Source organism: Balaenoptera musculus, chromosome 1 (assembly GCF_009873245.2).
Source record: "Balaenoptera musculus isolate JJ_BM4_2016_0621 chromosome 1, mBalMus1.pri.v3, whole genome shotgun sequence".
Lineage (NCBI taxonomy): Eukaryota > Metazoa > Chordata > Mammalia > Artiodactyla > Balaenopteridae > Balaenoptera > Balaenoptera musculus.
In genome coordinates this window covers 102840304-102866586 of record NC_045785.1, presented here as the reverse complement: position 1 = coordinate 102866586, position 26283 = coordinate 102840304, and the positions used below count along the sequence as shown (strand labels likewise).

General features: G+C 49.8%; 1 protein-coding gene across 11 annotated transcripts in view; it reads left to right on the top strand.

The window, feature by feature from the left end:
• Positions 1–26066, top strand: part of IGSF3 (immunoglobulin superfamily member 3) — a 101308-nt gene extending 75242 nt beyond the window's left edge. For 4 of the 11 annotated variants that reach the window (XM_036847397.1, XM_036847414.1, XM_036847423.1 and 1 more), the window contains 6 exons: positions 1135–1539; positions 10984–11394; positions 15187–15594; positions 19928–20413; positions 22242–22466; positions 24645–26063. In XM_036847397.1, the coding sequence (XP_036703292.1) occupies positions 1135–1539; positions 10984–11394; positions 15187–15594; positions 19928–20413; positions 22242–22466; positions 24645–24736 (2027 nt within the window). In that variant the 3' untranslated portion in view covers positions 24737–26063. Of the gene's footprint in view, positions 1–1134; positions 1540–10983; positions 11395–15186; positions 15595–19927; positions 20414–22241 lie in introns of all 11 variants that reach the window. The other 7 variants (XM_036847437.1, XM_036847482.1, XM_036847406.1 and 4 more) reach the window with 6 other exon arrangements.
• The last annotated feature ends 217 nt before the right edge of the window (positions 26067–26283 follow it).

Sequence of the window (26283 nt, the reverse complement as noted above, 5' to 3'; positions counted from 1 at the left end):
CTCATTTAATCTTCACAAGGACCCATTTTACAGATGGGGAAATAGAGGCAGAGAGAAGTTAAGTAACTTGCTCAAGGTCACATAGCTAGAAAGTGCCAAAGTTGGGCATCTGGCTCCAGGGTCTGTGCCTTTAACCACTGTCTTATGCTTCCTGGGAGTAAAGCAACCTAATAAGCCCCCCGGAATCAGTGACACACAGATTTATAGTGTGACTGCCATTTACTGGCAGCTTGATAGAGGACGATTTATCTACCCTCTCTGGGCCTCAGTTTCCTCATCTGTAAGAAAGGGGTGATGGATTCAGTGAAGTGTGATGAAAGCCAAGCAGTTGGCACCGTGCCTGGCCCATAGTGCTCAGGAAATATGGCTGCTGTCAGTTTTATGATCATAACGAATGTGTTAACAGTCAGTCGTATTTCAAGGCTGAAGGGACTCTGATCACTTCTACTGAGAAGTCAGTATTGGGGATTAGTGATGCTGGAATATGGAGAGACTCAGCCTAGCGCACCTGCAGGGCCCCAGCTCACCCCAGGTCCTCCTTGGTGAAGGTCAGTCCCTCCTGCTGTGGGTCCCTCGCTGCCTCTTTGCCCTGGATTCCGTGGGGAGGTGGGAGAGGGACCGGAGAGCAAGCCGGCGCTGCCCAGCCCGGGGAGCACAGGCACCTGCTCCACCTGCCTCCCCTGCTCCGGCACTGATGCACTGGTAGGCCAGGCACAGGGGCCATCTGGGCTGGGGCAGGGTGCATCCACCTGAGTGTGATGAAGGAAATCGGCTCTTTTCCCCTGTTCAGCGTGGAATCCCAAGATATCTAGGGATGGCCCCGCCTACATGCACTCAGTCCCTGTGAGTGGGACTGATCCAGCACAAATCCACGTGAGGGTTTCATCAGGAAAAGTTTGCTAGTGCTGCTTAAGGAGGGTTGCCGCCGGCCTCTTTCTGTGGGGTCCTGTGAACTGCTGGGTTTGTGTGTCAACACGCTAACAAAAGTAATACTGGCCTGGGCATCCAAAGAGCCCCATGTGTGAGCCTTTGCTCTGTCATGCTAGCTTTTGCCAGGAACCCTGTCACCGCGTCGCATGGCCCTGAGAAAGCCAAGTGTCTCCTCTGGCCTGAGTTTCTCTGCTCTCTCTCCAGAAACGGGCTTTGCAGTCACTGCCATCTCCCGCACGCCGGGGGTGACCTACAGTGACTCCTTTGACCTGCAGTGCATCATCAAACCCCATTACCCCGCCCGGGTCCCCGTGTCAGTGACGTGGCGGTTCCAGCCGGTGGGCACCGCCGAGTTCCATGACCTGGTGACCTTTACCCAGGATGGAGGAGTCCAGTGGGGGGACAGGTCCTCCAGCTTCCGGACCCGAACGGCCATTGAAAAGGCTGAGTCCAGTAACAACGTCCGGCTGAGCATCAGCCGAGCCAGCGACACGGAGGCGGGCAAGTACCAGTGTGTGGCAGAGCTGTGGCGGAGGAACTACAACAACACCTGGACGCGGCTGGCCGAGAGGACCTCCAACCTGCTGGAGATCAGGGTGCTGCAGCCAGGTGAGGGGCCCGGGGTCCCCCACGCCTGCTCCGGCTGAGGAGACCTGCAGGGAGGCGGGAAGTGTCGTGCGCTGAGCCCTCGGCCCGGCTGCTCTTATTTCCCAGCTTTCTAGTTTGAGAAATTTCAGGTGTGTAGGAGGTCGCAAGACTCGTATTCCCTTTTGGCGATGACCAGTTGTTAACATCTTACCACGTTTGTTTCTCCCTCTGTGTGTAAATTTTTGTTGTTTTTGAACCATTTGAGGGTAAGTTGCCAACGTCAGGATACTTCCTTCTAAATACTTCAGTGTGTATCTCTGAAGATCAGGACTTTGTCCCACCCGACCACAACAGTGTAATCAGACTCTGGGAATTTGACGTGATTATAGGACAGTACTAGCATTTCCCCAGTTGTCCTGAAAATGCCCCTTACGGTGTTTTTTCCTTCTAGGATCCAGTCAGGGGTCACACATTGTATTTAGTCGTCATGTCTCTTTATTTTTCTTTAATTTTTATCATTTGTTAAATTTTTATTTATTTATTTATTTTTAATAATTTGGCAGTTTCTTTTCTTTTTTAAAAATTATTTATTTATTTGGTTGCCCTGGGTCTTAGTTACGGCTCTCGGGCTCCTTAGTTGCAGCTCGCTGGCTCCTTAGTTGCAGTATGCGAACTCTTAGTTGTGGCATGCATGTGGGATCTAGTTCCCTGACCAGGGATCGAACCTGGGCCCCCTGCATTGGGAGCACAGAGTCTTATCCACTGCGTCACCAGGGAAGTCCCTGTCATGTCTCTTTAGACTCCTTTAATCTAGAATAGTTCCCTAGCCACGTGCGCATGCGTGCGCGTGTGTGTGAAGACATTGATATTTGTGAAGCGTGCAGGCCAACTAGACTGTTTTGCAGAAAGCTCCATCTCTTAATGTCATCTCCTATAATCCTTGGCAACAGTGATGTGAACAAAGTACCACTGTCCCCCCCCGTTTGCAGACAAGGAACCTCAGAGGCTAAAGGGAAAATAACAGGTACTTACTGAGTATTTGCTTTGTGCTAGGTGCTTAGGGTTGGTTATTTTATGAGAATTGCACAACAGCCTCAGGAAAGATTAAGTGATCAGCCCAGGGTTGCCTAGCTGGTGAATGGAGCCAAGGTTTGAATCCTTGTCCTTCCTTCCTCGACACTTTCCCTGACCCAGACCCTGTCCCCCTGCCCTGGATTTGAGCGCATGAGAGCAGGCAGGCGGAGTCTCTCTCGCAGCAGGTGACAAGGATGCCCTCATTTGGGGAGCCTTAGTCAGGGGGCGTTCTGCCAACACTTGCCTTCATCAGGCCCTTCCCCTAACGCGGGGCAGAGGGTAAGTTAGTGCTGCTCTTATGGTTTCCTCCGTGTCTGTACCTGTCTCCGGTTAGGGTGGAAGCAGGTGGAGGGTGGACCCCGGCCCTGGCTCCTGCTTCCCTCCATTGCCTGGCCCCAAGCAGGAGAGCACAGGCATGCGTGCAACGAAGGGTGGGGGCTGGATGGGAGGTGACTTTGCAAAGACTTTTTTCTGACTTTCTGCCCCACCCACTTTGCAAAGATGGTTTGAACACCTTGCAGAAAGGATTTTTCTGCCTGCTCACAGCCATGATGTGTGCCCAACCCGGTCTGCTCCACCACTGCAGATGGTCACGGTGCTTGTTATTTTCAGCAACGCGAGGTTACGAAATGGCAGTGTCTGGGCTTATCCTTCGCCTCTTCTAACCCCATAACGGAGTCTGTATCGAACCAGTTTGGAACAAGTGAACTGTATAAATGATGGGACAGTTCCTTGGCCAATTAGAGCCTAAACTTGGACAACGAGATGCCGGGGAAGAGGCTGCTCTGCTGAAGTGGATTTTCAGGTTAATGGAAGGCTAAGCAGAGACCCCATTTTATGTGAACCCTTGTTGTGGAAAGTGCCGAGGGACCCGCTTGCCTGCCTCGCTGAGTAATTGCACCCTTTGTGGTCTCCTCTGGCCTCAGGGTCGGGCTGTGAGCCTCCTTGGTGCCCGTCACGTGGTTCCAGCTGCAGAAGGTAGAGGAAGTGCTGACCCCAGGACCTTGCCTAGCCCTGCCTTTTTGAATAAATCCCTAATAGTTGCTTGTTTGTCTCACGACTTAGAATCTAAGGCTGGAGTGACTCAGGGAAGAAAATGGAGTTAGGTCATTGAAGGTTCTAGTTATTTGGATTCAGATCAATTCATGGTGCTACTAAAGGGGAAAAGGGGCAAAGATGTATTAAATACGTCTTGGGTGCCAGGCTTTGTGCTTAGTACCTCTGTTTTCTTTTTAAATTCATCCAGCAATGAAATAACATAGATGCTTTTATGCCCATTTCGCTAATGAGGAAAGCCAGGCTCCCAGTGTTTAGGAGCCGTGATGGAGGCAGACCAGCTTGTCAAATGGAAAACAGATGGGAATACGACTGGAGCCTAGGTCGTTCTGATGTCCATATATCTCTCTTTTCCATTACATCATTTTATTGCCCCCTGGAGAATAGTTAGGGGACCCAGGATCTGCTGTGACCCAGACACTGTCTTCGTGTCTCCTGCGGCTTACACTGAGTCAGTTTGTTTGTGATTTCACTGTAAAGCGAGAGCAGGGGCTGGCGTGGGAAACTTGGGAGGCAGCAGCAGCGTGCTTGGCCTCTGCTCAGAGGTGCATGGTAATGCACTTGGCTGGCCCTCTGGGGGCCGCAGAGAGCAAGGAGGGTGCTGAGGCTGGGCGGGCGCGGCCCCTGGGAAGGGCTGTGGCACCAGGGAGAGTGCATCCCCCTTAAGTGTTACAATCTCTCCTTATTAAATATTTATGCATTGAGCACTTAATATTTTCCAAAGGGCTTCATGTTCATTTTTACTCTTTTCCCCGCACACCCTGGTTGGTACTGGTGCTTTTATTTGGGGGAAGTAGAAGTGGAAAAATACCAGAGGGCTGACCGCGTGCCGGAGCGTGTACTGGACACTTGGTGTAGATGACCTCAGTCACCTTTGCTGCAGCCCTGGGAAGAAGCTACTGCTTTCCCATTTTATAAATGGAGTAACTGAGCCTCAGAGAGGTTGGGACTTGCCAGAGTCAAGAAATAGAGAGTGGGAAGTGGGGATGGGAACCCAGGTATGAACTTTATTAAAAAGCAGTTGGGGTGGATGAGAGGGAGACTTCGGCCTTTCTTAAGGCCATATGATAAAAAATTATTCTTTCTAGGACTTCCCTGGCGGTCCAGTGGTTTAAGGCTCTGTGCTTCCACTGCAGGGGGCACGGGTTCCATCCCTGGTTGGGGAACTAAGATCCTGCATGCTGCACGGCGCAGCCAAAAAAAGGGGGGGGAAAAAGTATCCTTTCTGCATTCAGTTAATAGTATCATTTACAGAAGCGGTTTCTCTTTGTAGAGTGCTGTGTGGAGGCGGCTCAGCACCGGTAGCGGCAGAAGTAACAACAGTAACGATAGCAGCTAATCTCTGCTGAGCTTTTGTAGCATGCCCATTACCACCTTGAATGCTTTATATACAATAACATTCTTCGTTCTTAATTCATGCAATGCCATGAGGGGGTGCTAGCTTCACCCATTTTGTAGGTGAGGACACTGACACACAGGATAGATAAATTCTCCAGTGATTCATAATAAGTGGCAGAGGCAAGATGCAAAACCAGACAGGCAGTCTGGCTCCAGAGTCCAGGCTCTTCATTTTATTTTATTATGGTAGTTTTTTTTTTCCCCTCAGGAATTCTCTTTGGTACCATATACTTTGATTTAATCCCCGCTCTGTCTGGTTTACCATCCCTGAGCCCCTTTAGCAAATACTTATATTTGTTCTTTTTAAGTTGGGGTCACAAGATCCCTGTAGAGGTTCCTCAAGACACGGTTTGCTAATGGTATAGGAGTTTAAGTTGTGCCTCTTCGAATGCTTCTATTTGTTCTAACTTCTGCCACCAGGTGGCTCTAAGGCATGGGGGCACCAGAGCTCAACCCAGTGCTGGCTTCTTTATGCTCTCCTTCCATACCTTGCCTCTCAAAACGTGGATTCTTATCCCTGCTCTGGTGTTCTCCACAGGAATATCATCGCCCTCCCCCTGCCCCCAACCCTTTTAGAAGATGATTTTGTCCAATATTCTTATTCCAACAGCATGAGGCAGAAACCCAGGGACCGTTGGCTCGCTCATGCCAGTCCATCTATCAGCCCTCCACAGCTGATGTCACTGGCTCTCAAGAAGGCTCTGTGTGGTCTGTGCCCCAGACCAGTCCTTTTGCCAGAGCCACCTGCTGACCTGACCACATCACGGGTATTTGTTTCTTTAAAATCTCTGCCTGGATGGCCTGATGAACGTGTTGTGGATCTCCTATTGACCATTCTAGACTTCCTGTTCCAAACGCACATCCCTAAGGTAATCTTCAAGGAACGCCATCCCTCCTGTTTTGTTGTTGATTGGGCTTAGCCTTACTGCCATCGATGGCAGAGTGTGACCCCTCAAGGGGCATTTAGGCAAGCCTTTAAGCCAGGTCAGCATATTCGATTCTTAGCTCCTAATCAATTCTTTTCTCTTTTAATTTTGAAGCATTGCTTTGCTTCTTTCTGATTTTCTTTAGCACCCAAAACACCCTCCAATTACATCTCCCTAAATACAGAGGAATAAGGGAAATGTCAGCACTCATATTCCAGATATTTACAACCATATCTTGGTTTGGCTATTAAATATTGCACGTTAAAATTGACGAAGCAGGGACTTCCTTGGTGGCGCAGTGGTTAAGAATCCACCTGCCAATGCAGGACGCATGGGTTCAAGCCCTGGTCCGGGGAGATCCCACATGCTGCAGAGCAACTAAGCCCATGAGCCACAATTACTGAGCCCGCGCGCCTAGAGCCCGTGCTCCACAACAAGAGAAGCCACCGCAATGAGAAGCCTGCACACCACAACGAAGAGTAGCCCCCGCTCGCCGCAGCTAGAGAAAGCCCGTGTGCAGCAATGAAGACCCAACGCAGCCAAAAATAAATAAATAAATTTATTAAAAAAAAAAAAATTGACGAAGCAATAAACACGCTTCCAGGAGGACAGCCTCCGGTGTAGAAAGCTGACTTGTCACTGGGTGTATTCTGCTGGGATTTTACTGATGGGCAGTCAGGATGAATATTCAGTACCTTCTGGATGCTGCCAAATCCGTTCTCTCCAATTTCTTATTGCTGACCTGGCAGATTGGCAGAGCTGAGGGCTTTTTCTTTGACTTCTGGGAGTCCAGGGCTTGCGACAGTGGCTCTCCTTGTCACAGTCTAGTAGGTGACAGGCTGCCCCATCCTTCAGAGGGATTGGCCCCTCCTTTCTTTCAGGAGAACCTGGGGTTCTCCTTCCGTCCCCTGTGCATGTGGCTTCTGCCCGCTGGCTGTTCACAGATAGAGCGAGCATGAGAGCAGGGGCCCTAGAGGAGTGCCCACCCCGCCCCCCCGCGCCTCAGGCCTCGTTGTCATGGTAACACCCGGCGCAACTATTTGGAGTCAGTGAGCAAGGGTCACTGCTGTGTCTGCAGACGGGTAAGGCAGACAGGGCAGTAACCCTCCTTCTATGAGGACAGGTGGGACATGCGCGCGTGCTCACACGCACACGCGCGCGCACACACACACACACACACACACACACACACTCTTCCCCCACAGCTCTTCCTTCATTCTCTCCCAGTCTGTTGGCTGACTTGCGTCCCTCAGTTTGAAAAATCTCTGCTGTGCAGCCACTGGCCCCCTCTCCTCCTAACATGACTGATCACTGTCACGGATCTATAATAAAGAACAGAGTCTTCCTTTTCTCCCCCTGCTCCCTCACTGCCTGTGTGCTACCCCCTGGCTGCTGCTTGCACCACTGCACAGAAACTGCTGTCTCTAGAGTTACCTGTGGCCCCCTCGCTGCCACACCTGTGGCTTCTCGAACTTAGCGCATCAGCATCACCTGGAGGGCACGTGAGCCCGCAGGTCTCTGGGCCTCACCTGTGGCGTTTGTGAGGCAGCGTCTCCACCCCAGGTGGTGCTGATGCTGCCCGGCCACAGGTGATCTGAGGCCTCAGAAGGAAACTCTCGAGAGGCAGAAAGAGAGGGCCCTTCCCTCCGGCAGGGAACAGCCCCGCTCTGGAAGTCGTGAGGTGCCTGAGAAGGCGGCTGCTGGGTGCGCTGGCGTCTGGGCTCGCAGGCGGGGTGCTGAAAGGTGGGGCCTGGCCCGCAGCCTCACACCCTTCTTCCTGCCTCTTCCTCCTGCTGACTCACTGTTGGCGATTAACCAAGTCCTCAGCATCTTGTCTTTCACCTTTGTGTGTATTGCCTAAGTCCATTTCACTCACACAGCCAAGTCCAAGGTTTCTCGGGCTTTCAGGTGCATCTGAGTCACCTGGGGGTCTTGTTAAAAGGCAGAGTCTGGTTCAGGAGGTCTGGGGTGGCGGGGCCCAAGAGTCTGCATTTCTAACAAGCTTCCAGGCGACACAGATGCTGCCACTCTGTGGACGATACTTTCAGTAGCAAGTTTGCCACTTAGGTCTGGCAGTTCTCGATCTAATATGGAGCTTTGAACGTGGGACTGAGCCCGGAAACCGAAAAGAAAGGGGAATAGTGAAAATGTACTGCGTGTTTATTATAGACCAGGTTCTGTGCTAAACTCTTACTGTAGGATATTGCTTTTAATCTGCACAGCACTCCTCTCAGGTAAATGCTGTGATTGTTCTCATCTTGCAGATGAAAATACCTACGGTTCTTAAGGGGGCTGGGCTCTCCCAACCCCACAGAGGAAGGTGGTGCCAGCAGGCTGCGCACCGCCCAGGGCAGCGCTGGGCAGGATGTGTGAGTGCTTCCTAATTAGTCGTGCAGGCTGCTGTCTCCCCTGGGCTTCAGGAAAGGTCCTCTCTGTCCTTGAGAAGCGGGAGGAAATTCAGAGTGTAGAAGAGGAGCTGACCCCTTGCCTGCCTGTCAGACATGCACCAAATTTCAAAAATGCCTCTCTTTCAAGCTTTTCAACACTTCACAATATTTTGATGTGGGAAGGAGGGAAAAAAATGGAAATGCTTTGAAACAATTCTCTTCCTTGGATTCTTGTTCTCAGACTGACCATGTGACTGAGCTGAAGTTTAGTCATAGGCATCCAGTTTAATATATGCGGTTACTATAGCAATGGAGGTTTCCTTAGTAACAGTTGCAAAAATAATCTGGCCCCAATTAATAATGCATTTTAAAGCTCTTTCTACTCTACACTGAACAACCCAGTTTTTTGGGCCCAGAACCAGATAATTCAGGTGGTGTCATTTGCTCTGATAGAGATATCATTTGCATGCGGTGAATCGGGTTGGAAAGGAATGAAAAGGGAGCTGGTTGTTTCAAGTATTAGAGGCAGCGGATATGAAAAGTCGACTGGCAAGCTAATGTGAATCTAGTTTCCAGAGCTTGGTTGCTTGCTGGTAAAGCCTGCCCTGGATTCCAGTGCCCTGGAGGACTTCGTGCGTTTGAAGAAGGGAGAAGGCAGGAGACTGGGCTTGTTCCCAAAAAAAGATGAAACCAGAAGGGTAGGGTCATGGGCCAGGGGATTTCTCTCAGACGGGTGCCGGGTGTATTCTTGATGGCTTGAGAAGGTCTGTAGGTACGTGAATCCAGCTTCCTTTGTGAAGAGTGTCCCCTGATTTAGCACCAGGAAACAGCCTCAGAGTTGCTTTTGTAGTCACGGTATTGGGTGTCGGATTCTGCCGTACTTAGCTCGCTGAATCCTCTCGGCCACTCAGAACCTTTGTCTGTGGGTTACCCCAGTGCCCAGGTGACAGTCTGGGGCTTTCAGAAGTTTCAATTGCCTTGTTGCATGGAACTCAGACCTTGATCCTGTCTTTCCACACTAAGCTCTAAGTGAGCCAGCTAGCCAGCCCTGGCAGAGGAGGCCCAGGCACGACCACTGGGCTCAGTCCTGTGTCTAGATCAAGAGAGGTGACCAGCAGAGGTGCTGGAGAAAGGCCCAGGCCAGCCTGTTCTGGCATCCCCTCTGGGCAGGGTCACTGGAGGAAGCCCAGCTTGCTCTCCCTGTCAGGGTCTGTGCCTTGTCCTGGGTTCCTTTCTCAGCTGACGAGTGATTTAGTCCTCGACAAGTGAAGTGTAAAGAGAAAGGTGAGGGTGGGATGATGCTTTTACTATTAGCTCCGTAAGAGGAACTTGGAATTGTGACTTTTTCCTTTTTCCTCTTTTTCAGTAGGGGGAAGATGGTGGGTAGGGGAAGCAGAGCCAAGTATAATAATGATGGAATGGGTGAGATCTCAAATTACCTTCATAAGATATATTTCATTAGACCGTGGCTTCTTGCCACCTTAAAGGAGAGCACGGTCATTAATTAGCAGGTAGGGTGGCCCTCTGGAGTCTGCCCTCCCTTCTGGTTTTGGAGCAGGATCGTGAGGGGAAGGGGAGGCCGGAGTTGGCTCTGTTCTGTCCCATTGTTTGTCATTTTCTTCTCTGCCTTCTCTCTTCCCATCCTCCAGGAAGAGCACCCCAGCATCCTCCAGCCACCTGCGACCGTATTCCTCCAGCTCACTCTCGTTCGCTCACCCGCTCACTCACTAACTCACATATCCCAGCAAACACTGATTGAGTGGGTGCTCTCCAAAGCCCGAATCTGGGGGTGCGGTTATGAGAACATCTCCAGGCAGGACCGTCTTATTCTTCAGAGCACCCCCAGCACTTAGCCTCGTGAGGGGCATGGAGTGGGCACACTCTAAATATTTGCAGATCAAATGGAGAAAGCTTGATCTCTGCTCTTGGGGAGCTCGTGGATAGCATGGGAGGGACGTAAGGAAAAGCAAGGTGAAGATGCGTGAGGGTGCTGATGGGAGCACAGAAGAGGGGCATCTGACCCAGTGGGATGGGGGTGAGGGAGAGGAGGACTAGAGGGGGGTGAGCAGGGAGAAGGGCCGGAGGGGAGATGGTAGGAGACAGGCAGGGAGGGCAGCTGAGCAGAGACCGAGCTCAGGGCGGAGCAGCATGGGGAGGTGTGCTGTGGGTGTGACGGGGGAGGCTTGGAGGTGAGTGAGGACAGCGGGGCGAGGGCCAGATCCTGGAGGGACTTTGTACTGTGAAAGGAATTTTTTTTCTCGTTTGTAAGCAGTTGGGAGCCATTAAACTTCTTAAGCAGGGAATTGATACGGGCTGGGTGTGTTTTTGCCGGATCCCCCTGGCGGCCATATGATGGCAGGGAGAGCTGGCAGGAGACCAGGAGAGACGGTGAGGACCTGAGCCAGGGAGAGGCAAGGAGGAGGCAAGCGGAGGGTTCTTTGGGGTGAGATTGGCTCTGTTCTGCTGTCCTCAGGCCGAGCCACACTTTGGGGGAAGCCCACCAGTGTTTGGTACTCTAGGAGCCGTGCTGGACGAAACCAGGCGGGGAGCCTGGAGGCGGGACTTGGGCCACATTTCCAGGGGTGTGTGGTGATTCTGCTGAAGCACCCCCTTTTCCTTTGCAGTGACAAAGTTGCAGGTGAGCAAATCAAAGAGGACCCTCACCCTGGTGGAAAACAGGCCCATCCAGCTGAACTGTTCAGTCAGGTCCCAGACCAGCCAGAACTCCCACTTCGCCGTGCTCTGGTACGTCCACAAGCCCTCAGACGCCGACGGCAAGCTCATCCTCAAAACCACCCACAACTCCGCCTTTGAGTACGGCACCTACGCCGAGGAGGAGGGCCTGAGAGCCAGGCTGCAGTTTGAGAGGCACGTGTCCGGGGGTCTGTTCAGCCTCACTGTCCAGAGAGCCGAGGTCAGCGACAGCGGCAGCTACTACTGCCATGTGGAAGAGTGGCTGCTGAGCCCCAACTACGCGTGGTACAAGCTGGCAGAGGAGGTTTCGGGGCGCACGGAAGTCACTGTGAAGCAGCCAGGTAAGGACAGACGGTGCAGCCAGCCTGGGCCCGTAGGCTGAGTGCAGAGACTGCCTGGGGGTGGCAGGGCTCTGCGGGGTCCATGATGGATGTGCGTGCGGTACAGGGCATCATCCTAGGTCACTGCAGGCCCACCCACTTCACCTAGTGGGTCCTGGTGCTGACGGCGAACGCAGAGAAGCATCCTCTGTCAGCATCTGCTGTTGTACACAGCATCTTCACCCGGGAGAGGCCCGAGGGGCAGCTGGGGGTCGCAAGGTGCGGCAAGGCAGGGTCCCCGGCAGCGCCTGGATCTCATTCTGGGTTTGCAGTTTGCACCTTGAATCTCGGCCTGGTGCCAGCTCCATACCCAGGATTCCTGCCTGGAAGGCATTTTCTGGTTTCCCCTTCTTCCTTACCACGCACAGCTCACGGATGAGCCCTTCCTGTCTCTGAACGGAACCACCCCTTGGCCCCCTCTCAGACCCTGTGGGTGCAGCCTTTATTCCGTTTATATCCTGCTCCCTGGCAGATGGCGTCTGACTTCTGCCGGAGCACTTCCCAGGAGGGAGAGCTGACTGCCTCCACAGCCCTCAGTTCCACTTTTGGGCAGCCCTGGTTGTTGAAAAGTTCCTCCTCCCTGTAATTTCCCTCTCAGGTTTTAGGTCTGCCCGAGAACAACCCAAGATTAGTCTGAGTCATATCCTTTCCACCATGTGAAGGGAGCCCTTTCTCCTTGTTGAAAAACTCTAGTTCTTTGAACTTCTCACATAGTGTGGCCCTAAGCTCCCTCTCCATCCCTCATTCCTACGTGCCCTGTAGTTAGTTGTTATCCCTACCTCTGGTGCCTGATGGGCTGTGGGATGCTGTGTTGCCACCCTGAGTCCCATCTCCATGCCTTTGCTTATGCTACCCTCTCCTCCTGGAATGCACCCCTCCTGCAGCTTCTCCCCTGTCTTCACCCCATTCCTAAGACTTTACTCAGCACCACCTCCAGGAAGCCTTGCCTGATTTCTCCTATATCACCAGGGGTTCCGTATAAAACACATAATGTCATAATTATTTTCATTTCTTCTCCACTATACCGTAAGCATGTTGAGGACAGCTGCTGTGTCTTTGTATCTCCAGCCGCTGACATGACACCCTTAATAAATACTGGTTGAATAAGGAATGAATGGTTGCTTTCCTTGACACCCCAGGGCCTTTGTACTTGCTGTTCTCGTAACCTGGAACGTGTTGACCATAGATGTCCATCTATCTTGTTCTTCCTCAGAGAGGCATTCCTAGCTCATTTTAACTAAAATGACACCCTAGTCACTCTGTATCCCCTTTCCCCAGCCCCTTCATAGCACATGTCACCACCTGGCATACCTATTCATATATGAGTAATTATGAACTACCTGTTCAGATTTTATACTCATGGAAATTCATTTATCATTGGTTATTATGTTCACTGTAGTGAACACTATCACTTGTTCACTCTTAATATATTCAAATTCACTAGATGGGTAGCCGCATGAGTGAGCACAGATCTTGTTCTCTTTACCATGCTATCCTCACGGCTTGTCTCCCAGGAGGCCTCAATAAAAGTTTATTCCGGGACTTCCCTGGTGGTCTAGTGATTAAGACTCCGTGCTTCCACTGTAGGGGGTGTGGGTTCGATCCCTGGTCGGGGTACTAAGATCCCGCATGGCGCGGCATGGCCAAAAAAAAAAAAGTTCTGTGAGCAAATGGAACCAGATGCAGAAGTCCAGGTGTGGCCTGGCCCTTGCTGAACGCCATGGGGCTCGTCCCCTCCTTTCCTCAGGATATTATATTTCTCACGCTGCCCCAATCCGGGGATTCTCAATCCAGGGATTCAGGTCTGCCCACGGTGACATTTCATGCAGACCCTTCTGGTGCATAAAATAGGAAGCTCTGGTCTAAGTGATTCCTGTTGGTATTTCCAGTGACCTATGTCCTGCCTTCAGGCCAGTCCCTGGGGCTTTTGAGAACTGAAGGTTGCCATTAGGCCCACAGATGTTCTTTCAGGTTTCTGTTCTTCCTGTCTTTTCTCAGTTCTGACCGCTTTCCCCATTGGGAGGTCATGGTCACCCCTCCCCCACCGCGTTTCCTCTTAGTCATCATTCTGCCTTTCCCTTTTCTCATTTGTGCTGAAACTAAGAGGTTCTTGGTAGGTCCTAAATTTATCAAGGGAATTTCCCCATTGGAGATGACAGACTCACAGCAAGCTAACTGGGGCAGTGCACTAGGGCTGTAAGGCTTCTTGTCAAAACACAGTGAAATCTCTGCTTATGGGGAACATTAACACTATAAACAGAAAACTCACAGGACACAGATTAAAACAACACATTCCCCCTTTTCCGTTGAGATTTTTAATTTGTGTGTTTTTCTCCCCCTCGCCCCGCTTCGTCTAGTCCCCACCCCCCCCTTTTTTTTCCCCCCTTTTTTTTTAGAAATTCACGGTCTTTTATTTATTTATTTATTTATTTATGACTGTGTTGAGTCTTCGTTTCTGTGCGAGGGCTTTCTCTAGTTGCGGCGAGTGGGGACCACTCTTCATCGTGGTGCGCGGGCCTCTCACCATCGCGGCCTCTCTTGTTGCGGAGCACAGGCTCCAGACGCGCAGGCTCAGTAATTGTGGCTCACGGGCCCAGTTGCTCCGTGGCATGTGGGATCTTCCCAGACCAGGGCTCGAACCCGTGTCCCCTGCATTGGCAGGCAGACTCTCAACCACTGCGCCACCAGGGAAGCCCTCCCCTTTTTTATTAATAAGAAAGCATACATTTATAGAGCTTTTGGAAAATACTAAAAAAGCACAAAGGAGAAAATAATCTTTCAACGCAGAGACAAGCAGAGTTAATATCTTCCCAAGTATGTATTTTCGGAGACTGGTTATTTGAAATACATTCTCTGTTGTTTTTTAATTTTTTGACCTTTCATTACAAAGGTGAAATAAATGTGCATTATAAAACATTCTGACAGTATTAAAGTGGAAAAGTGAAAAGTGAAAGTACCTCCCCCTCCTCAGATATCACTCAGGAGGTGTCCTTCCCAGGGGCTTCTGTGCATTTACAGTTTCATAGCTTTTTAACCCCTCTGGTCCAAAGAGGCTTTTGGGCCCTTTATGAAATTGTATGTGATCAGAGCGTACCGCGTTTAATGACACTTTTTCTGTGGAGGAGAATCTGATTGGCTGAGGTTTCAAACAACAATCAGTATCCGTCTTTTCTTTACTGATGTCAGTTCAGTTCTGTTTCCACCTTGAGAGGGAACCCGTGTGGGGTTTTTTTTGGTAAAGAAAGCAAGAACCGCAATTCTTAGGGCCAGCTAGTGAACGTATTAACGTGGCTTTCCCCTGCAGTTCTTTTGAGGCAGACAGCCCAGCACATTCTAGACATCATGTAGTCAGTTTTAAAAATTTGCTCTCCCAGCAGGGTTCTCACCATGCCCTTTGCTGTCCCTTCCCAGCCACCCCCTCCCCTTGGCCATACTCTTTGTGGTCTGCTGTCCCTTGGACGTGGAGTCATCTACCGTGCACGCTCGTCCTCTCCTAAGCATCTGAACCGATGAGAGTTATAAATTAGGGGGCAGCTGTTACCGTAACATTGAACTCCATGAAACTCAGGCACTCAGACCCGTGATCAAGAACTCAGAAGGTTCAGGGTGTGGGACTGAGCAGTGCTTCTGCTGATTGAGCGTGCTGCTGTCCTCCTGCGTTTGGAAGGCACCTGCTCACGTCCGCCGGGAAGGGGTGCGTGCAAGTGGCTCGTTGTTTTCTTGTTGGCAACATCTCTTTCCTCGCCTTTGCAGACAGCCGCCTGAAGCTCAGCCAGGCGCAGGGCAACCTGTCGGTTCTGGAGATGCGGCAGGTGCAGCTGGAGTGTGTGGTCCTGAACCGCACGAGCGCGGCCTCGCAGCTGCTGGTGGAGTGGTTCGTGTGGAAGCCCAACCACCCGGAGCGGGAGACCTTGGCCCGCCTGAGTCGCGACGCCACCTTCCACTACGGAGAGCAGGCAGCCAAGAACAACCTGAAGGGCCGGCTGCACTTGGAGAGCCCTTCCCCGGGCGTGTACCGGCTCTTCATCCAGAACGTGGCGGTGCAGGACAGCGGAACCTACAGCTGCCGCGTCGAGGAGTGGCTGCCCAGCCCTGGCGGCACGTGGTACAGACGGGCAGAGGACACCGCTGGCCAGACGGCTGTTCGAGTCATGCGACCAGGTGAGGGTTAATGCCCCCAGGCCTCCGCTCTCTTTGGTGGTTCCCCTCTAAGTGGGATATTTTATGCACTGCATAAAATTAGTTAATTTTAAAGTGAACTAATTGTTAATTAAATTAACGCAATTAATTAGTTACTTACAGTTAAATATATGAGCATTTACATTGTACATTTGCATTCACAGTTGTCTGAGATTTTTTTTCCCCTAGTAAATGGAAAATTGCACATCTGGCTTTGGCCTAAGGTGATTCTGTTTCTTAACTAGAATAGCATTTGTCAATTATTTATTCCAGAGCCTAGAATATTTTCTTTTTAAAGGATACATTCAGATTCAGACAAGTGGCAAAAATCTTGCAACAGTAGCCATGCGGTTCAGAAAATTCAGCTTGTGGATTTTCAGTGGAAAAGAATTGATTCATATGATTTAAATGGAAAATGAAGTAGCTGCAGCCTTTATACTCTCACTTCCTAATAATTTTATTGGTACTAATGACTGTTCTCTGTGGCCTTGTGCTTTTCTTTATTGTTGCTTCTAAAGTACCCAAATGCATGTAATTACTGGGTAGAATTATTGTTCCACATTCAAACACATAATTAAAGCAGAGATTTGCAGGGTTCCTGTGTCCTGCGAAACATCACATCATCATTCATTCATATCAGAGCAGAAAGTCAGTGATCCCCTGAAGGACATGGAGTGGAAATGCACTGTGACCTCCATGCAGGGGAATGCTTTGTCTTGTGTTCTGAGCATCCAGGGTTCTGTTTGTGGTCGTGAGCACTGTTGGAAGCGTTCATAATGTTTTCACATCTAAGTAGAGCAGCTCTTTTTGTTGGTGGAATCCTGGAGCTTCACGGTTATGCCCGCCCCACACATCATGGAACACACTTCGGGGAGTGCATACAGCCTTTGTTACAGGAGAGGGACATTATCTCTCTCCTCCGTGTCTTGCCTAAGCTGGAGGGGAAATTGCCTCTACTCTGAGTCACTCATATTTCCCATGAGCTTTCTTCCCCCGTCCCCCTTGCTTAGAAGCTGCTGCGTGTCTTTTCCCAAAGGTAAATGGTAAGTACGGCAGCGGAACACTCTGCCCCTCCACCTCCCACCCATTTCAGAGATCCGCACACTGAGGCCCCAGGCAGCGTGGGAGGAGGCAGCCAGCTGCGTCCCAGCCCCAGTGAGGCTGTTTACGTTCAGTCTTCAAAACAACCCCAAGTGGTCGGTTTTACTGTCGAGGGAACTGAAGCCTGAAGAGAAATGTTGCACAGCCAGCACTTTGAGCAGACTGGGTGGTCGCCCAAATTTCCCTCCCGGCACACTGTGTGCTCACAATGTGACCCCTAAATCTGCAGCCCTGAGTCTGCCTTGTGTGCAGTCAGTTGAGTAGCCTGCCTTCCTCCCTCCCTCCCTCCTTCCTTCCTTCCTTTCTTCCCTGATTATATAAGGTGATCATGCTAATAACAAAGCATTTGGAAAACAGAAAAATATAGGTTTGAAAAGAAAATTTATCTGTGGGGACTTCCCTGGTGGTCCAGTGGTTAAGACTCCGCACTTCCAACGCAGGGGGCACAGGTTCAATCCCTGGTCGAGGAACTGAGATCCCGCATGCCCTACAACCAAAAAAACCAAAAAGTTATGTGTAATCTCACTACCTACATATCTTCATATTCCCTCTGTCTCTCTCCCTCTCCCTCTCTCTCTCTCTCAACGAAGTCAGGATCTTATTGTTTTATGTGATTTTTTTTTTTCCCCACTCAGCATTCTTTTGTGAGCCTTTCCCCATGTCATTGAAAGCATTTCATGACCACCATTTTTACTGGTTGCATAACATTCGTTATGTAGATGTACCTCAAAGCTTTTTTTCTGAGATATAAGTTGAACATAGAGAAGACTTGAAATAAAAGAGCTCTAAAAGTTGGGTTAAGAATTGCCTTGCATTGCTTAGGGGCGACCATAGTATGAAATATACAAACTGAAGGACTACCCTGGGTGATATTGTAGCTGAGTAGATTAGTAGTTGTGTTTGGCTCACTGGGGAAGAGAGAGAACCACGTTCCTCACCCACAGCCCAGAGTCACTGGTCAAGGTCACAGCATGGGAGCATCAGCATGACCTCGGGGAGGGGCAGGGACGAACTTTTTTCTTGTAGCTTACACATGGAAAAGGAAGGAAAGAGTGTCAAAGGCTGACCAGGGAGATACTTTGGCCTCTTCTAGAAGGGGACAGACATGGGAAACCAATAACTTGAGTCATTAACAGAGACGAGGCACTTGAAGGGGCCCCGAAAAATTGTGAGCTTTAGATGAGAAGACAGCAAAGAGAGAGTAGATGGGAAGAGGCCCTTCTAGGGAACTGAATGTCCCACGGTCCCTGACCACCTTGCCATGATGGGTCCATTGCCTCACTGCACAGCGTCTCTCTCTGTTGGCATGTCAGCCTTGCTCCCTGGAGGGATAAGGCGATGAGTGAGGGAGTTTGAGTCGCCTGTGAACTGATTTCCTGTCCTGCCGCTTTCCGCCCTCCAGCGTCTCTCCCCAGCCCCGGTGATAGCTGAGCTGATGGCACCGTGCCTGCCACCTATAGCTGGTTCCTAAGCTTTTGTGTCCAGCGGTGCACACAAGGTTCCAGATGTGCTGAGGGGGGTGGGGAGGGGCTTGTCAGAGCCCCACGGAAGCAGTGGTAACCAGCTTTGTGTTCACTGGCACGCCGATTCAGCCACTTCATTGAAAGCCCAGGACAGTACTTGGGAAATGCTCCTATTTGGTTGTCATCCAAGTAGAATCCGATTTGGTCTCTCTACTTTCGTTGATGCCACATTGGCATCTTTCATGAGCATTTCATAAACAGAGCCAAAGGGAGGCCTTTTAGGAGGTAGGGAGTGAATTACTTGTTTAGAACCTACCCCAGTGAGCCAAAACCCGCAAAAGAAAGAAACAGATACAGCTGTCTGGTGGTGTCTGTGGGATGTGATTTACCTGCTCAGGTGTCTCTCCGTGGCTAGTCTGCATCTCCCACCTCTGTCAGGACACTGTCTGTGTTATCCTCCTGGGGGTCCATACTCAGGGTGAGGGGCCCTTTCAGGTTTACTGTCTGTTGTTTAGCTTCAATCCTTTGAGAATTATTACCTCCTTGGGTTGGTTCCCTGTGGTGTAGGCAATAATCTACATGCACCCGGTTTAAATTCAAAAGCTGCTGATGGGGTGAATTCATTTCCAAGGGCTGCCATAACAGATTAGCACAAGCATTGTAGCTTCAAACAACAGAAATCCATTCTCTCTCAGTTCTGGAGGCTAGAAGTGTGAAATCGAGGTGTCATCAGGGCCCTGCTCCCCCGAAGGCTCTAGGGAGGGGTCCTTCCTTGCCTGTTCCAGCTTCTCACGGCCCCGTGTTCCCTGGCTTGTGGCTGCATCACTCCAGTCTCTGCCTCTGCCTTCCCGTGTCCTTCTCTCTGTGTGTCTCTCTGTGTCCTCTCCTCTTCCTATATTTAGGCCTGCCCCAAATCAGTATATGAGTGCATCTTAACTAATTACATCTGCAAAGACCCTGTTTCCAGTTAAGGAAATTCGGAGGGTCCAGGTAGACATGAATTTGGGGGGACACTATTCAACCACTACAAGGGGTTACAGTGAAAATAAGTGTCCCTCCCTCCCTGGACCCCTATAAGCATCCATGTTACCGGCTCCTTGTGCATTCTTCCACAGATATTCCATGCAAATATAAACAGATTCCTTTTTTTTTTCTTTTTTTTTATTATTTATTTTATTTTTTTTGGCTGCATTGGGTCTTCGTTGCTGCACACGGGCTTTCTCTAGTTGTGGCGAGCGGGGGCTACTCTTCGTTGCGGTGCGCGGGCTTCTCCTTGCGGTGGCTTCTCTTGTTGTGGAGCACGGGCTCTAGGCACACGGGCTTCAGTAGATGCGGTGGTGGGCTCAGTAGTTGTGGCTCACAGGCTCTAGAGCACAGGCTCAGTAGTTGTGGCGCATGGGCTTAGTTGCTCCCGTGGCATGTTGGATCGTCCCGGACCAGGGCTCGAACCCGTGTCCCCTGCATTGGCAGGCGGATTCTTAACCACTGTGCCACCAGGGAAGCCCCTAAACAGATTCTTATGTTAGTATAAAACTTATTTTCTATTTTCTTCCACTCGATGATGCATAGAGTGCACCGTGTGCTGTACTCTAACAGTTTTTCTTGAATCTCCTTCCACCTCTCTGCACACAGCGCCCCCTTGTTCCTTTCAATAGATACATAGAATCCTCTTGTATATTACTAGAACATATTTAGTGGTGGACATTTAGGTTGTTTTGAACAGAAATTAAAACAGCCTTGTCTCCCCCCAGATGCCGCCCTGCAGGTGGACACGGTGGTCCCCAATGCCACGGTGTCTGAGAAGGCAGCTTTCCAGCTGGACTGTAGCATCGTGTCTCGCTCCAGCCAGGACTCCCGCTTCGCTGTGGCCTGGTACTCCCTGAGGACTAAAGCTGGAGGGAAAAGGGGCAGCCCTGGCCTGGAAGATGGGGAGGAGGAGGAGGAGGAGGAGGAGGGGGGGGAAGAAGAGGAGGAAGAGGACCCCACAGAGCGGACAGCCCTGCTGAGCGTGGGCCCAGACGCTGTCTTTGGCCCAGAGGGCAGCCCCTGGGAGGGCAGGCTTCGCTTCCAGAGGCTCTCCCCGCTACTCTACCGGCTCACAGTGCTGCAGGCCAGCCCCCAGGACACGGGCAACTACTCCTGCCGTGTGGAGGAGTGGCTGCCCAGCCCTCAGAAGGAATGGTACCGGCTGACAGAGGAGGAGTCGGCCCCCATCGGCATCCGGGTTCTGGACACAAGTGAGTTTTTCCAGTTTTCAGGGGGAGGATGTCACTCCAGTTGATTCCAGCTGTCCGGAAGATAAAATCAGAGCTTGATGGTGGACTGCTAAGCCGTTTTCTTGCCTGTTGTGGGCATTTAGGATTTGACAAACCAGTTCATATAACTGACCCTTGATTGCCCTTGGGAAAAATAGAGAGAGGAATTAAAGTGATAATTGAAGTGATAATCTTTATAATAAGCTTGATGCTCCACCAGATTCAATTTTAGTTGGATTTCATTATACAAGTGTATTGTTAGATGTTACCTTGTTACTCGTTAGAATGTCCAGCTTAGTCTCCTTTTAGCAAATCAGCAACAGGAGAGGAAGAAAAAATAAAATGAAGTCTGAGTACCTCACTGCCATTCTCCCTTTTTCTCAAGTTCCTGAGTCATTTTTATTTTGGAGGGTAACTTGGAGGATTAGGTGGATTTTGCATGGTTAGTTGGGAAGACCAGCCTAGAAGGGCAATGATGTTATAGAGCATCTGGAAAGAGCTTAGCAGCAGCTCTGTTAGCCAGCAGCTATTGCTACAGAATGATCCAGAACCCAGTGTTTTTATCATACCGAGGGACTCATGAACAGAGACTGGAGGAAATACTTGCTGACCTGAATTATTAGTTCTAACGAGGAGCTCTTTTGGTTGACCTTCTGTCAAAATGTGGAATTTATCAGACTGAAAATGGTGTTTGTTATAGTAGAATTAGCCTATGATACAGAAATTAAAAATTGGCTAGAAATTTCAACTTCTCATCACAACATTTTATCAGATCATTTTGAGTTTTGTCAGCTTTTTCTTTTCTTTGATAACCTCCTGTTTATTAAATAGAAGCTTAGGAAGTTGAGGTTTCGTTGGTCAAAAGTGTTTGATATCACCAATCTCACAGACCTTGGAAATCTAATAAGTGTAAGTGTGCGTTAAATTTTCTTAGTAATACTGATGAGCAACAGCTATGCAGTAGAAAGGAAAGCCGAAAAAAACCCACAAAAAAACCCTAAATCGTACTTAGACCCCCTAATGATCTGCTGAATAACCCACTGTCCAAAAGTACAAGCGAGGGTGTTTAGACCACATTTTTTCTGCCCACTGTGGCTGTTCAAACTTAGTATAACTTCACAGAACATAGAGATCATCCAGCAGCCTTATTTTACAGAGAAAATGCAGCCTCCCAGAGCCCAGGCTCCTGTCACAGAGCAGCAGTCCTTGATGAGGTCAGGGGTGTGAGGTTTCATTCTCCTCTGTATCCAGGAATAACTAACACTGTGTTCTGTGCAGCCACAGATACACTGCAGACATTTTTAAGTGGTCCATAATGACTGTTTGATAACATTAATCAAATGAGCATCATTTCTGGTAAAACTGCTCTCAGAAGCTGGTGGGTAGAGAATGTGTTCTGTTCCAAAGGACATTGGCAGCAGAAGTAAGTGCAAAGGGACATGTAAAATACAACCAGGAAGGAGGTTCAGGCTGACGTGGAGTCAGCGTCTTCACCACTCCAGATACAGCTGAGTTCACAATCAATAAATTACACTTTTTTTGTGTGGCTTTCCAAGCAATACAACTGACTCATAGTGGGAAATGGAGGCATGGCTTTGTTTGAACTTCCAGCTGTGTTGGAAGAGATGGTGGTTGTGAAAACAAGAATACCAGGGTAGTCTGCCCTCCAGTAGTGGCAGGAGGGAAAAGACAGGGTGGATGCAGGAGTGCTGCCAAGTTGCATCCATGCAGTTGGGTGGGGTCTTCAGGAGTGAGTGAGAGTCCAGGTTCTCAGCCCTCATTGTCCTGTCACCCTCTCGGTCCTTTTCAGGTTCCACCCTGCAGTCCATCATCTGCTCCAACGACGCGCTCTTCTACTTCGTCTTCTTCTACCCTTTCCCCATCTTCGGCATCCTTATCATCACCATCCTGCTGGTGCGCTTCAAGAGCCGGAACTCCAGCAAGAACTCCGACGGGAAGAATGGGGTGCCCCTGTTGTGGATCAAGGAACCACACCTCAACTACTCCCCCACTTGCCTGGAGCCCCCTGTGCTCAGTATCCACCCAGGAGCCATAGACTAAGGGGACCCCTGGCGGTCATAAGCCACAGAGGAGCTGAGGCTCTCCCCACTGCCTCTTGCTCTGCGATCAGACAGCGGACAGCACCCGACCTCTGGGGTGCTCTCACAGAACACGGTCGGACTTGAGACGTGTTCGGAGTCGCCGCTCAGCCAGAGGCAGACTGCCTCTAGGTGGCAGTCTTGGTTGGTTAGCTATTTTCGAGCAGGTGGCGCCATCCTGCCGAATTAGGTTGCTTGTTTCTGTTTTCGGTAATGTGGTGAGTAGCTCCCGGTGCCACGTCTACTCACTGATTTATATAGTATTCTCAGATATAGATGTTACAGGGGTTCTTATTCTTTGTAAGGGACGCTTTTTCAATCCCTTTGGTTTACGCTTTTTGGATTCCATAATGTTGTGGACAAATTACTCTTAAATACAACTGATGGCAGCAGGAAGGACGAACTTTATAGCGCAAAGGAATCTCTTCCAAGACTTTTTTCATTTTTGCACACTTGAAAATGCCACCCATGGATCAAGATATACCCAAACATTTTTTACTTCCTTAACGAGACTTGAAAATTATGTGTAGTGTGGGCCCAATTTGTATCTTATATTTTCCCTCAGCTGGAGTTGTTGGAACCACTTTGTAGTCAAGATGAAAGCATTGAATTTTGCTTCAAAGAACTGTATGTACAAGATAAATCCTGCATAACCCCACTAGGAGTAGATAGCGCCCAGCCTAGCCTATCTGTTGGGGAGGCAATAGGCTTCATCCCAACCTTGCCAAAACATGAGCAAACTCTGTTGGAGAACAAGTCAGAAGCTCCAGACGGCACACACTTTGCAAGTTAAAGTGGGCAGAGGGCTGCTTGTAGCAGCTGCTGACTTTCAGATTGATCAGTCACTGATTAGTGAAAGAAGGAAACAAGGCTGGTTGTTGGCTTGGTCTGTTCTGCAAGGGCAGTCTCTGACTGATAACTGCGAGCAGGTGGGCTTCTGTTTTCAGGTGCTTTGCCAAACTCTTAAGGGAAGATGGCCAGTGAGCCTGCAGAGGGCCCAGCAGCCCCCGCAATACACCGTCGGGAGGCACTGGGGCTGGCTGACGACTAAGGTTCGTGAACATTGGGACAGTCAGCCAGCAGTGAGGGGCGGGTTTCCAGAGGCAGGCATTGTAGAACAGGGAGGAATAACTACCTCCCTGGAGATATGAAGACTAGGTTTTCCTTCTTCCTTCCAGTTAGATTTTTCTCAAAGATACTGATGTCTTTCCTCTTCGCCGTTTGACCTGCATTTCACTGCCATAAGAATATCTGCCCAGGTGAGGCCCAGACGCAGCCCTTTGTAATCTTTATGGATTACCTCATCTCGGCAGAAAGTGATCACATGCCTTTGTCTGTGGATTTTTTATCTTTCCCTTTCTTAGATCTTGTTTGTGGCTTTAGGTGATTTGGTTGTTCACTGTCATGGCAGCTTTTTATTTGAATGCCCCTTAAAGCCTGGCGAAGGCCAATGTCACCTGTTATTTTACACTTGCTGGGCAAGATGCTGGGCTCTGGAGCAGCATCGGTTGCAAGTGTTTCCTTTTGCCCGCTCCATGAAGATGTTTGTCTGCCCTGGCTTTCTCATATTTTGCTGGCCAAAAGGTCCATCTCCCTTCCTTATGAACTTGCAGCTTGAATCCCAAGGGAGTTCCCACTTTGGAAAAAACCTCCAGGGATTCTGGAACTAAGTCTAACCAGAGAGATTAGTGTGAAACCCTGTTCTGAGACAGAACAGACTCCAGGGGAGGGCTGTAGGATTCCAGGCCACGTGGGTGCTGATCCTTGTTGGCGTCTGCGGGTGCGCAGGGGGCCTGGGTGCTCGGCAGGTGCTTTGATGTGTCACAGCCAAGGGGGAAGCAAGGCAACTGCCCAGCCGTTTTCTGAGGGGCTTACATAGGCTGCCTTCTCTCCCTCCCAGATACACCAGTCCTCTCCTGTGAGACTGTGTAGGCACCGCCACCTGAATCCCACTGATGCCTCACGTACTCGTCCCCATTTCTTGTGCTGCATCAATGCTGTAGAGGTACACAACAGGCGCAGTGTTGAGGAAATAAGGCGGTCTTTGGCCCCATTTCTTCATTTCAGGGTGTGGGCTTTCAGTGGGAAATTGCTGGCCCTTAATTCATAGACAGAGCCAACTCGAGAAGATGATGTACATTCCCTCTGTCTGAAAGGAAAGATGCCGGAGGGCTGGCTGGAACTGGGACGCATAATGAAGATCTGAGTTTGAATTGGTTCACAGAAGAAAGAAAAGCCAGTGCTGCACATAAGTAAGTGAAGCACTTGCAGGAGATTTGAAAGGAAAAAAAAGAAACCGAAGCCAGTATTTTAATAACTTTTTTTTTTTTTTCCTGTGCATTTTCTATTGGGCCAGGGGATACTGTCAAAGGGTGAGCTTTTCAGCTTTCTATGAAAATCCCCAGGACCTTCTTTCTTTGGCCATTTCTATGGAAATGTGGCGTCAGATGAGTGATAATGGTGGCCTCCAGTGGCTGGGAAACCTCACTGCAAGTTGCCTACAGGAGAGACACGCAGGGGAAAACTGCCGAATGCTCTCTTGACTTATCTACATCTACGATGTTGCATTCATGAAAAACGACACTGTGCTAGGCCCGTTCCAGGACATGGATATGACCACACCCTCTTTCCCCAGGGTGTTTCGGTAGCAAGTTTTCATATTCTTTTCAAACAATGGTTTCTCTGCGTTAGCTTTCGAAGAAAAAAAAAAAGAGGTAGGGTAGGCAAACTACCCATGCATGATGTAGAGAGCTGTTGATTTGTTTTTGTTTGTTTTTTTAAAGGAAAACTATTTGTAAGATGTTGCACTAAAATGTTTTATATACACTTCAGAGACCTGTAGTAAATTATGTTGAAAATATGGCTGTTTACATTGACTAGAGCCCACTGTCCTTCTTTCTCCTCACTAATCAGCCACTCTTGTCTACGGAGCTGTGCCCTGGGGGCCTGGAGTCCTGCCCCGGACTTTGGCTTGCTAAACTCAGGGTTTGTGAATTGCGGCTTCTATTATCACGCCCCACCCCCAGCGCAAGTGGCACCTTTGTACGAGTGATAAAAACCACCCCTTTCTCGAGACACTTTACTCTCGGCTGCTGAAAATGTATGTATGTCACACATACATACATACACACACATCTACCCTGACTGTCAAGGCCAGCGTCGTGCACCACTCAACACACAGGCCTGGAGGCCTGACAGGCCAGTTCAGTATCTAGCTTTCTTTTGGGTGGGAGTGGGGTGGAGGTGGGGAGACAGGACGCAGTGAGAGGAGACTGATAGAGGAGGAGAGCAGGAACCTGGGACAGCGTTCTCCTTGGTCTTGGCAGCAAGACCACACCATCCTCCTCAAACTCTGTAGTACTGTCCTGACAGTGAAATGCTCAGCAAGCCTTTTCCAGGATGGAGGAAAGCGCAGGAGCTGTGCATTCCTGTGCAGTGAGCCCACAGAGCACACCCATCTCTGTTCCCTGCACAACTCAAATGCTGGGAGGTTTGGGGGGGAGTTCACCACATCTGCAAATTGAGAAGAATGATAGAATGATTAAAGCTATAGCTGCGACATGTGATTAGTCAGAACCCATCTGTAATTCTTTAAAATTCACAGAATGTGCAAAAGGAACTAGATGGAGGTAAAAAGCAGAAGGAGGTACTTCCTTTTCTTCTTCTTCTTTTTAAAACTCAAGCCTTTCAAAGGCTTTAATATGTGCTTTCCTCTGCTCCCCAGCCCCGTTTGCTGCATCCTTATCAACTTCT